The following is a 13409-nucleotide window of genomic DNA, read 5'->3' as shown; positions in this document are numbered from 1 at the left end:
TAATATTGTTAACAAGTTAAAGGTGTTTAATGATAATACAAACATGTTTAACACATAGTTAATATTGTTAACAAGTTAAAGGTGTTTAAAGATAATACAAGCATGTTTAACACATAGTTAATATTGTTAATAAATTAAAGGTGTTTAATGATAATACAAGCATGTTTAATACATATTTAATACATATAGTTAATATTGTTAACAATTTAAAGGTGTTTAAAGATAATGCAAGCATGTTTAACACATATAGTTAATATTGTTAACAAGTTAAAGGTGTTTAATGATAATACAAACATGTTTAACACATAGTTAATATTGTTAACAAGTTAAAGGTGTTTAAAGATAATACAAGCATGTTTAACACATAGTTAATATTGTTAATAAATTAAAGGTGTTTAATGATAATACAAGCATGTTTAATACATATAGTTAATATTGTTAACAAGTTAAAGGTGTTTAATGATAATACAAACATGTTTAACACATAGTTAATATTGTTAACAAGTTAAAGGTGTTTAAAGATAATACAAACATGTTTAACACATATAGTTAATATTGTTAACAAGTTAAAGGTGTTAAAAGATAATACAAGCATGTTTAACACATATAGTTAATATTGTTAACAAGTTAAAGGTGTTTAATGATAATACAAGCATGTTTAACACATGTAGTTAATATTGTTAACAAGTTAAAGGTGTTTAAAGATAATACAAGCATGTTTAACACATATAGTTAATATTGTTAACAAGTTAAAGGTGTTTAAAGATAATACAAACATGTTTAACACATAGTTAATATTGTTAACAAGTTAAAGGTGTTAAAAGATAATACAAGCATGTTTAACACATGTAGTTAATATTGTTAACAAGTTAAAGGAGTTTAAAGATAATACAAACATGTTTAACACATATAGTTAATATTGTTAACAAGTTAAAGGTGTTTATAGATAATACAAGCATGTTTAACATATATAGTTAATATTGTTAACAAGTTAAAGGTGTTTAAAGATAATACAAGCATGTTTAACACATATAGTTAATATTGTTAACAAGTTAAAGGTGTTAAAAGATAATACAAGCATGTTTAACACATATAGTTAATATTGTTAACAAGTTAAAGGTGTTTAATGATAATACAAGCATGTTTAACACATATAGTTAATATTGTTAACAAGTTAAAGGAGTTTAAAGATAATACAAGCATGTTTAACACATATAGTTAATATTGTTAACAAGTTAAAGGTGTTTAAAGATAATACAAGCATGTTTAACACATATAGTTAATATTGTTAACAAGTTAAAGGTGTTTAAAGATAATACAAGCATGTTTAACACATATAGATTCCTTTCTTTCATGAAGACAAGAATATAAGTTGGTGTATTACCTGATTCTGGTGACTTGCATTGATTGGAATCAGACAGTAGGTGCTGATAACGTCCGCATTTTCGAATGGAGGAGAAAAAAGTCCTTCTTTCTGTCCAATACCACATGAAAGTGGTTGGTTTTTGGCATCTTATTTGTCCAGCTTCTGTACTCCTTTGTATACACTTTACAAGAAATACATTGTCGGCAAACTACGTAGCTTGCTAGCTTGTGCACGCCAGCTTTCTGAGACTCTTATTTTGTTAGTGCGATTTCGGAAGGTGTGTCAGTCGATCACCAGCTAGGCATTAAAAAAATAGTCCTAAAAATGAGCGATCATAAATCTTCACTATGACGTCACTTTCGTCACTTGATTGACATTCACGGCACCCGAGGGTCTTCTGAGATGACGCTGGCTGCTGCCAGCTCATTAAAATTACCGACTGGAAGGCGAGAAACACTTTATTTCAACAGACTCTGGCGCCGTACCAGTCGTCAAAACTCCAAAGACCGACTGCACAGTTGCACAATAAAAGCGCTTCTTCATCCTGCCTGCGCTACCAAAATAAGAGTCTCAGAAAGCTGGCGTGCACAAGCTAGCAAGCTACGGAGTTTGCCGACAATGTATTTCTTGTAAAGTGTATACAAAGGAGTACAGAAGCTGGACAAATAAGATGCCAAAAACCAACCACTTTCATGTGGTATTGGACAGAAAGGAGGACTTTTTTTCTCCTCCATTCGAAAATGCGGACATTATCAGCACCACTGTCTGATTCCAATCAATGCAAGTCATCAGAATCAGGTAATACACCAACTTATATTCTTGTCTTCATGAAAGTAAGGAATCTATATGTGTTAAACATACTTGTATTATCTCTAAACACCTTAACTTGTTAACAATATTAACTATATGTGTTAAACATGCTTGCATTATCTTTAAACACCTTTAACTTGTTAACAATATTAACTATATGTGTTAAACATGCTTGTTTTATCTTTAACCACCTTTAAGTTGTTAACAATATTAACTATTTGTGTTAAACATGCTTGTATTATTTTTAACCTCCTTTAACTTGTTAACAATATTAACTATATGTGTTAAACATGCTTGCATTATCTTTAAACACCTTTAACTTGTTAACAATATTAACTAAATGTGTTAAACATGCTTGTATTATCTTTAACCACCTTTAAGTTGTTAACAATATTAACTATTTGTGTTAAACATGCTTGTATTATTTTTAACCACCTTTAACTTGTTAACAATATTAACTATATTTGTTAAACATGCTTGCATTATCTTTAAACACCTTTAACTTGTTAACAATATTAACTAAATGTGTTAAACATGCTTGTATTATCTTTAACCACCTTTAACTTGTTAACAATATTAACTATATGTGTTAAACATGCTTGCATTATCTTTAAACACCTTTAACTTGTTAACAATATTAACTATATGTATTAAACATACTTGTATTATCATTAAACACCTTTAATGTATTAACAATATTAACTATATGTGTTAAACATGCTTGCATTATCATTAAACACCTTTAACTTGTTAACAAAAACATATATTTCATAAATAAGTAAATATAAATTCTATATATGAATGAGGTAGATCCCCACGACTTGATCAATTGAAAAGTAGCTCGCCTGCAGAAAAAGTGTGAGCACCCCTGGTTTGTATTAAACATGCTTCACTGATTCGAGTATTTGGGGAGCGCCGTTTTGTCCTACTAATTTTGGCGGTCCTTGAACTCACCGTAGTTTGTTTACATGTATAACTTTCTCCGACTTTCTAGGACGTGTTTTATGCCACTTTCTTTTTCTTTCTCATTTTGTCCACCACACTTTTAACGTTGTGCGTGAATGCACAAAGGTGAGTTTTGTTGATGTTATTGACTTGTGTGGAGTGCTAATCGGGCATATTTGGTCAATGCATGACTGCAAGCTAATCGATGCTAACATGCTATTTAGACTAGCTATATGTACATATTGCATCATTATGCCTCATTTGTAGCTATATTTGAGCTCATTTAGTTTCCTTTAAGTCCTCTTAATTCAATTTATATCTCATGACACACTATCTGTATGTAATATGGCTTTTCATTTTTTGTGGCTCCAGACAGATTTGTTTTTGTATTTTTGGTCCAATATGGCTCTTTCAACATTTTGGGTTGCCGACCCCTGCATTAAGGTGTGTACCGCATTTTTTGGACTATAAGGCGCACTTAAAATCCTTTCATTTGCTCAAAAATCGACAGAGCGCCTTATAACCCGGCGCGCCTAATGTACGGAATAATTCTGGTTTGTGCTTACTGACCTCGAAGCAATTGTATTTGGTACATGGTGTAATGATAAGTGTGACCAGTAGATGGCAGTCATACATAAGAGATACGTGTAGACCGCAATATGATGGCAGTAAATAACACCAAAACTTTAAATGTTCCATTGAAAATAGAGATGTCCGATAATATCGGACTGCCGATATTATCGGCCGATAAATGCTTTAAAATGGAATATCGGAAATTATCGGTATCGGTTTCAAAAAGTAAAATGCATGACTTTTTAAAACGCCGCTGTGTACACGGACGTAGGGGGAAGTACCGTATTTTCCGCACTATAAGGCTGTTGCGTTTTGGACCAGTTGTTCCTCCCAGGGAATTCAAGTCACAAGTCGCTCCCAAGCTCTTTACGACACTTAAAGCTGAGTTGAAAAACCACCAGACACTAGAATAGGTATTTTGTAATATATTTGCAAAGCTTTGCAGATATACATTGAGACCAGTCCAGCATAGAACATTCAATTGCGCCCGTAAGATGGTCTGTCCTCCCGAAAAAACCCTCTCCCCTCTTAAGTCTCTCTAGTCAAAACACATACACATTATCTCTCTTTCTTACATTCCAAAGCTTCAAGGTTAACACACACAGTTTACTTGCAGACAAACAGAAAGAGAACAAATGGAAAAACACGAGCTGTTTTCAATTATGACTATGAAATAAAAGAAGTAACACTTAAATTCGGATATATGTAAATATCTGCCTCCGACAAGGCGCACCTAAAAACCTCCAGTTTTCTCAAAAGCTGACAGAGCGCCTTATAATCCGGTGCGCCTTATATATGGACCAATATTGAGCCACATCAGGTCTCGCAACCCCAGCCTCTACTGTAGCGTCTATTCAATGCGCCTTATAATAAGGTGCTCCTTATAATGCGGTGCGCCTTATATATGAACAAAGTTTTAAAATGGGCCATTCATTGAAGGTGCGCCTTATAGTGCGGAAAATACGGTACAGAGCGCCAATAAACCTTGAAGGCACTGCCTTTGCGTGCCGGCCCAATCACATAATATCTACGGCTTTTCACACACACAAGTGAATGCAACGCATACTTGGTCAACAGCCATACAGGTCACACTGAGGGTGGCCGTATAAACAACTTTAACACTGTTACAAATATGCGCCACACTGTGAACCCACACCAAACAAGAATGACAAACACATTTCGGGAGAACATCCGCACCGTAACACAACATAAACACAACAGAACAAATACAAATATACACCCCCCGCTACCCCTTACCCCTCAACCCCGCCCACCTCAACCTCCTCATGCTCTCTCAGGGAGAGCATGTCCCAAATTCCAAGCTGCTGTTTTGAGGCATGTTAAAAAAAAATTATGCACTTTGTGACTTCAATAATAAATATGGCAGTGCCATGTTGGCATTTTTTTTCCATAACTTGAGTTGATTTATTTCGGAAAACCTGGTTACCGTATTTTTCGAACGATAAGTCGCAGTTTTTTTTCGTAGTTTGGCCGGGGGTGCGACTTATACTCAGGAGCGACTTATGTGTGAAATGATTAACACTGTTGGAATAATTGTTTGTAAGTTATCACAAAAGAAACATCATATTGCATTATGTTCCTGATGAGAAGATGAAGGCTGTATTTCGAGGCCTAACAAGAGGAAGAAGGCTCGTGAAACTCCACTGTGATTTCAACACGGACAGATGGCAGGATCTGCTCAAACTTCCAGAGGAACTCTCTTTGAAGTATTTCACAAACTCTCTTCCAACTATTTGGTAACTGAAGTCAACGCTATTTACGACCCGCTGCCCTCTTGAAGTCGCTGTGGACAGGAGACGGGAGGGGTTATCCATTGTCCTCCAACACCTGCCCCAGCTGGATCCAGGAAGAGCCCAAGCCCGAGAAATCCTCTTCTTGGACTTCAAAGCGACCGAAAACAATGACTCTTTTACACACTTACCATTCCTGCTGTGACATATGTTGGTGCGTGAACATGGAACATCTGAATTAAAAGAGGAGACGAAAACCTTCTTCGTCAGAGCGTGCTAAGACACTGTAAGAGTCCAAATTGAATTCTGTCTCTGTTTGATTCCTTGCCTTTTGTCTTGTTTAATAGATGTCCTGTGTTTGAACGTGACAAACACATTAGCGCAAAATATCAAATAATATTATTTAACTCATTCACGTAAGAGACTAGACGTATAAGATTTCATGGGATTTAGCGATTAGGAGTGACAGATTGTTTGGTAAACGTATAGCATGTTCTATATGTTATAGTTATTTGAATGACTCTTACCATAATATGTTACGTTAACATACCAGTTGGTTATTTATGCCTCATATAACGTACACTTATTCAGCCTGTTGTTCACTATTCTTCATTTATTTTAAATTGCCTTTCAAATGTCTATTCTTGGTGTTGGCTTTTATCAAATACATTTCCCCCCAAAAATGCGACTTATACTCCAGTGTGACTTATATATGTTTTTTTCCTTCTTTATTATGCATTTTCGGCCGGTGCGACTTATACTCCGAAAAATACGGTACATTGTTTAATGCATGCACGCTACAACAAAGAAGACGCTGTCGAAGGTGAGCCACGTAAATAAGACCCGCCCACAAAACGGCGCATCCTGAAAAGACTGTCAGAAAGTGACTTGAAGACATACTTGCCAACCTTGAGACCTCCAATTTCGGGAGGTGGGGGGGTGGGGGGTGGGGGAGGCGTGGTCGGGGCGGGGCGGGGGCGTGGTTGGGAGCGGGGCTAAGAGGGGAGGAGTATATCTACAGCTAGAATTCACCAAGTCAAGTATTTCATATATATATATATATATATATATATATAAGAAATACTTGACTTTCAGTGAATCCTAGGTATATATATATTTATTTTATTATATATATATATGTATATATATATATATATATATATATATATATATGTATGTGTGGGGGAAAAAAATCACAAGACTACTTCATCTCTACAGGCCTGTTTCATGAGGGGGTTCCCTCAATCATCACGATTGAGGGAACCCCCTCATGAAACAGGCCTGTAGAGATGAAGTAGTCTTGTGATTTTTTTTCCCACACATACATATATTGCGCTCTACTACGGTATCGAGCACTATTTTTTGGATAACCTTATTAAGACATATATATATATATATATATATATATATATATATATATATATATATATATATATATATATATATATATAAATAAAAGAAATACTTGAATTTCAGTGTTCATTTATTTACACATATACACACACATAGCACTCATCTACTCATTGTTGAGTTAAGGGTTGAATTGTCCATCCTTGTTCTATTCTCTGTCACTATTTTTCCAACCATGCTGAACACCCTTTCACAGGTACCCAGAAAGGTTTTGAGTACCACCAAAAAAACTGAATCTCTGAAGACAGTATAAAAATCTGTGTTAAAGGTGTACAAATACTGTTTGTATAATAAGCATGTTATTTTTTACAAATGAGGGTTAAGAGTTCAGTTCTTAAAAAAAAAAAGAAAAGAATGTGGCTTAAATACAGTTTTTTAATTGAGCTGCTGCATTTTTTGGTTGGGTTGTTTATTTATTTTGAGTAACTTCTATACATTTCTAAAAGGGGAGGAATGTAATAGAGTGATCTATGTTTGTCTGTTGCCATCTCCTGGTGAATGTTGGCTATAGCGTACTGGGGTTACTTTTTGGTTGGCCAACGATTTACGCGGTGTTGCGCACCTGACGTCACTCAGGTCCGCATGGAGCTGGAGGGGGCGTGGCTTCCAGCTCCGCCTGAATTTCGGGAGATTTTCGGGAGAAAATTTGTCCCGGGAGGTTTTCGGGAGAGGCGCTGAATTTCGGGAGTCTCCCGGAAAATCCGGGAGGGTTGGCAAGTATGCTTGAAGATGATGTGTAAAACATCACCTATGCAACATTTTGACCAAAGAACCACCATTACATGTTATGTAGACCACAAGGAAGTCTTTTACATTTAGGAAAAAAATCATATTATCTCCCTTTTAATGCGCCTTATAATCCGGTGCGCCTTTTGTATAAAAAAAGACCTGACTATACCCGCCAGTGACGTGCGGTCACTAGAGGCAGGTGAGGCGGGGCCTCACCTGCCATCATGGAAAGAAAAAAATGTAAAAAGAAAAAAAAAAAATTTAATTGTTATATGTATCCAGTGATTATACTATAAAGTTATTTTCCATTTAACTTCACCAGTTTTAGATTATTTTTATTCAAAATCGCTGAATTTTCACATTTGCCGTTCAAATACTGAGAAGAGACGGTGCGGTGAACAGCAGCCAGTTGAGGCGCGTCACTCAGTGCCTCAACATGGATTGCGCAATGACTCGGCTAACTGCTGGCCTGCTGTGCAGTGAGACTGTATTGCTATATGAATTATATTATACATTTCCATAGTTTAGTTAGCTGAGGTATATAATGTACAGTGTATTTTGTCAACAACTGTATGTGTGTAAAGTATTTCTTGTGCTGAGCGATCATAAAACTGCTGCGAAGACGCACTGGCTGAGGCATGCGTAACCACGCCTCCTGGTGCTGAAGACACGTTCGCCGCAGACTGCACCCCCCGACGGGAACGCCACACCAACCAAAGCCCACACCCAAACCCTCCACGTGCAAGACCGAATCCACCCAAAAAAAGTCACTTAACAAGAAGCCAAAAAGTGCAAAAACAACATTGCTCGCGCCGGAGGAGCCGTGAACGACTGCTGGGACACTACATTAGGTACACCTGCAGACTGCAGCACGGATTTCATATTTCATTCATTCACAACTCCTCCAACACGAACACCACTGTTCCCGCACTTATAAGTAAAGGTAAAACCATAATAACGTTTTTTTTTATTAAATGTGCTTTTTTGTGTGCTACAGTTTGTATGTGTAAAGTTAAAGTTAAGTTAAAGCAGGGGCGTCACTAGCTTTTAAGGACAGGGGGGGCTTTGCCCCCAGGAGATGCACAGGATGCGAGCGAATGTTACGCACGAGCACAAAACTTCACAAACGGCTAACAAAGACTTAGAAATTATTCATTGTTATTATTATTATCTTTAAAAAATGCACGGGACGAAATGAAATGCTCCCCGGGACGATGGCTTTTAACCATATATTTTCTTTTTTTTTTAATGTATTTATTCATTTTACATTTTATATTAAATGTCTTGGTTTTTCCTCCCTCTGAAAATCCTATGAAATGTTTAACAAGCCATCCTATAATAATAAAACAGCTATTAATGTAACAATACAATAAAACAAATATATTTAATGATGTTTTTTCCATTATTTTAACAATAGGCTAATGTACATTACTTTATATAGATTCTACAAGAAACACAAAACTTAAAAAATAAATGATTTACAATTGCACACACAAGGTTTTGTGCAGCTTCACTCATTGTAAAGGAAGATAATGTGCTTCGTACACCTGCAGGACCGCAAGCAAGGTCGCAGAGAAAATGCGGGCTGGAATTTGAGTGATGTGGGCATTTTCTATATGAACAAGTGGAATGGATTGGATACCGACGCACGAAGGGGGCTCTCTACCTTACGCTACGAAGTGAGGGGAAACTGAGTGAATAATAACAGGTTATATGATTATTTATTTAAACTCATATTTGGGCCACTTTATAATGAATATGTCGGCATTTATTTGTAAAAAAAAACAAAAAAAACACCAAATTATTTAGGGGGGCTTAAGAATATTTTAGGGGGGCTTGAGCCCCCCTAAAATAGGCCTAACAACGCCAATGAGTTAAAGTAGCAATGATTGTCACACACACACTAGGTGTGGTGAAATATGTCCTCTGCATTTGACCCATCCCCTTGATCACCCCCTGGGATGTGAGGGGAGCAGTGGGCAGCAGCGGCGCCGCGCCCGGGAATAATTGTTGGTGATTTAACCCCCAATTCCAACCCTTGATGCTGAGTGCCAAGCAGGGAAGAATGCTGGTATGAGCTTTTAAACATAACCCGTTAACTGCTGCCAATCAAATGGTGAATAAGATACTCTTTAGGGTTCATATGTTTGTAAATCTGACTGTGATGAAGTCAGTGCCTCACCAGCCATGAACCTCACCGCACGTCACTGATACCCGCTCATCGGCAGTGCGTCCTATGGTCCGGAAAAATACGGTAAGTCCTCACCTGGCTGCAATGAGATCCAGGAGGTGCTGCCAGCGGTCGTTGACTTTAGTCAGCTTGTGTTCGATTTCTGCAGCTTTTCCCCGGTGGCTGGCCCGTGCCAGACGCTCCCCCAGCTGGTGGAGGTGCAGCTTGTTCTCCTCGGCCACAGAGATCTCCTCCTGGTAGTCCTGGGGACACGGCGCAACACAACCGGGGTTCATCAAGAAGGGGCAAATCTCACAGGGATTTAGTAGGATTTTGTACAAAAAGCTGTGCATAAATGCTTGTCAAAGATCCTCTAAATCCGTGTTTTTCAACCACCTGTCTGGTGTGCTGTGGGAGATGATCTCATTTCACCTATTTTCGTTAAAAATATATTTTGCAAATATTTAATGCTTAAACTAAAAATAAACAAAAGATCAGTGCCCCTAAGAAAAGGCATTGAAGCTTAGGGAAGGCTATGCAGAACGAAACTAAAACTGAACTGGCTGCAAAGTAAACAAAAACAGAATGCTGGACGACAGCAAAGACTTACTGTGGAGCAAAGACAAAGTACATCCGAACATGACATGACAATCAACAATGTCCCCACAAAGAAGGATAAAGACAACTGAAATATCCTTGAGTGCTAAAACGAAGTAGATGCGGGAAATATCGCTCAAAGGAAGATATGAAGGTGTGACAGGAAAATACCAAAAAAAGAGAAAAAGCCACCAAAATAGGAGCGCAATACAAGAACTAAAACACTACACACAAGAAAACAGCAAAAAAAGTCCAAATAAGTCAGGGTGTGATGTGACAGGTGGTGACAGTACACCTACTTTGAGACAAGAGCTATAGTGATGCATGCTTGGTTATGTTTTAAAGTCATAAAGTCACATGAGGAGATGCTGCTTTTTTGACAGTTTTTAACTTTATTGTTGAAAATAACAACTTTTTTTCTTTCAAAATTATGTGTTTAGTCTTGTCATAAATTAACTGTTTTCTTGTAGTATCACAACTCTTTTTCTTTTATAGTTATGTGTTTATTCTTGCCATACTTTAACTGTTTTCTTGGAGTTTTACAACTTTTTTTTCTTATATTTATGCCTTTATTCGTGTCATATTTTCTCTGTTTTCTTGTAGTATCACAACTTTTTTCTTTTAAAATGATGCCTTTGTTTTAGTCACATTTTAAATGTTTTCTTGGAGATTCACAACTTTTTTTATTTTAAGGTTGTGTGTTTATTCTTGTCACATTTGAACTGTTTTCTTGTAATATCACAAATGTTTTCTTTTATATTTGTGCCTTCATTTTTGTTAACTTTATTGTTGTAGTATCACAACTTTTGTTCTTTTAAAATGATGTGTTTATTCTTGCCATACTTTAACTGTTTTCTTGGAGTTTTACAACTTTTTTTTCTTATATTTATGCCTTTGTTCTTGTCACATTTTAACTGTTTTCTTGTAGATGCACAACTTTTTTATTTTATTTTAAAGTTAAGTGTTTATTCGTGTCATATTTTCTCTGTTTTCTTGTAGTATCACAACTTTTTTCTTTTAAAATGATGCCTTTGTTTTAGTCACATTTTAACTGTTTTCTTGGAGATTCACAACTTTTTTTATTTTAAGGTTGTGTGTTTATTCTTGTCACATTTGAACTGTTTTCTTGTAATATCACAAATGTTTTCTTTTATATTTGTGCCTCCATTTTTGTTAACTTTATTGTTGTAGTATCGGAACTTTTTTCTTTTAAAATGATGTGTTTATTCTTGCCATACTTTAACTGTTTTCTTGTAGTTTTACAACTTTTGTTCTTTTAAAATGATGTGTATATTCTTGCCATACTTTAACCGTTTTCTTGTAGTATCACAACTTTTTATTTTAAAATTATGCCTTTACTCTTGTAACATTTTAACTGTTTTCTTGTAGTATCACAACTTTTTATTTTAAAATTATGCCTTTACTCTTGTAACATTTTAACAGTTTTCTTGTTGTATCACAACTTTTTATTTTAAAATGATGCCTTTACTCTTGTAACATTTTAACTGTTTTCTTGTAGTATCACAACTTTTTATTTTAAAATTATGCCTTTACTCTTGTAACATTTTAACTGTTTTCTTGTAGTATCACAACTTTTTATTTTAAAATTATGCCTTTACTCTTGTAACATTTTAACTGTTTTCTTGTAGTATCACAACTTTTTATTTTAAAATGATGCCTTTACTCTTGTAACATTTTAACTGTTTTCTTGTAGTATCACAACTTTTTATTTTAAAATTATGCCTTTACTCTTGTAACATTTTAATTGTTTTCTTGTAGTATCACAACTTTTTATTTTAAAATTATGCCTTTACTCTTGTAACATTTTCTACTGTTTTCTTGTAGTATCACAACTTTTTATTTTAAAATTATGCCTTTACTCTTGTAACATTTTAACTGTTTTCTTGTAGTATCACAACTTTTTATTTTAAAATCATGCCTTTACTCTTGTAACATTTTAACTGTTTTCTTGTAGTATCACAACTTTTTCTTTTAAAATTATGCCTTTACTCTTGTAACATTTTAAATGTTTTCTTGTAGTATCACAACTTTTTTATTTTAAAGTTATGTGTTTATTCTTGTCATAGTTGAACTGTTTTCTTGTAGATTCACAACTTTTTTATTTTAAAGTTATGTGTTTATTCTTGTCATAGTTTAAGTGTTTTCTTGTAATATCACCACTTTTTTTCTTTTATAGTTACCGGTATGCCTTTGTTCTTGTCACATTTTTAACTGTTTTCTTGTCGTACCAGGACTTTTTTTTATTATGCATTAACTGCATTGTTGTGGTATCACAACTTTGTTCCTTTAAAAATGATGTGTTTATTCTTGTCATATTTTAACTATTTTCTTGTAATATCACAACTTTTTTCTTTTAAAATTATGCCATTGTTTTTGTCACATTTGAACTGTTTTCTTGTAGAATCACAACTTTTTTTTATTTTAAAGTTACCGGTATGTGTTTATTCTTGTCATATTTTAACTGTTTTCTTGTAGTATCACAAATGTTTTCTTTTATATTTATGCCTTCAATTTTGTTCACTTTATTGTTGTAGTATCAGAACTTTTTTTCTTTTAAAATGATGTGTTTATTCTTTTCATATTTTAACAATTTTCTTGTAGTATCACAACTTTTTTCTTTTAAAACTATGTGTTTATTCTTGCCATACTTTAACTGTTTTCTTGTAGTATCACAACTTTTTTTCTTTTATAGTTATGCCTTTGTTCTTGTCACATTTTAACTGTTTTCTTGTAGTATCACAACTTTTTTTCTTTTATAGTTATGCCTTTGTTCTTGTCACATTTTTAACTGTTTTCTTGTAGATTCACAACTTTTTTTATTTTAAAGTTATGTGTTTATTCTTGTCATATTTGAACTGTTTTTTTGTAGTATCACAAATGTTTTCTTTTATATTTATGCCTTCATTTTTGTTAACTTTATTGTTGTAGTATCAGAACTTTTTTTCTTTTAAAATGATGTGTTTATTCTTTTCATATTTTAACAATTTTCTTGTAGTATCACAACTTTTTTCTTTTAAAACTATGTGTTTATTCTTGC

The 13409-nt window shown here is 34.6% G+C and overlaps 1 protein-coding gene across 11 annotated transcripts in view; it reads right to left on the bottom strand.

The window, feature by feature from the left end:
- Nucleotides 1-13409, bottom strand: part of syne1b (spectrin repeat containing, nuclear envelope 1b) — a 469384-nt gene that overhangs the window by 70722 nt on the left and 385253 nt on the right. For all 11 annotated transcript variants that reach the window (XM_072911924.1, XM_072911927.1, XM_061924513.1 and 8 more), the window contains one exon: nucleotides 9851-10017. In XM_072911924.1, coding sequence (XP_072768025.1) covers nucleotides 9851-10017 — 167 coding nt within the window. The remainder of the gene's footprint in view (nucleotides 1-9850; nucleotides 10018-13409) is intronic.

Source organism: Nerophis lumbriciformis, linkage group LG29 (genome assembly GCF_033978685.3).
Source record: "Nerophis lumbriciformis linkage group LG29, RoL_Nlum_v2.1, whole genome shotgun sequence".
Lineage (NCBI taxonomy): Eukaryota > Metazoa > Chordata > Actinopteri > Syngnathiformes > Syngnathidae > Nerophis > Nerophis lumbriciformis.
The sequence above is the reverse complement of the archived record's forward strand: the minus strand, read 5'-3'. Positions and strand labels throughout refer to the sequence as shown.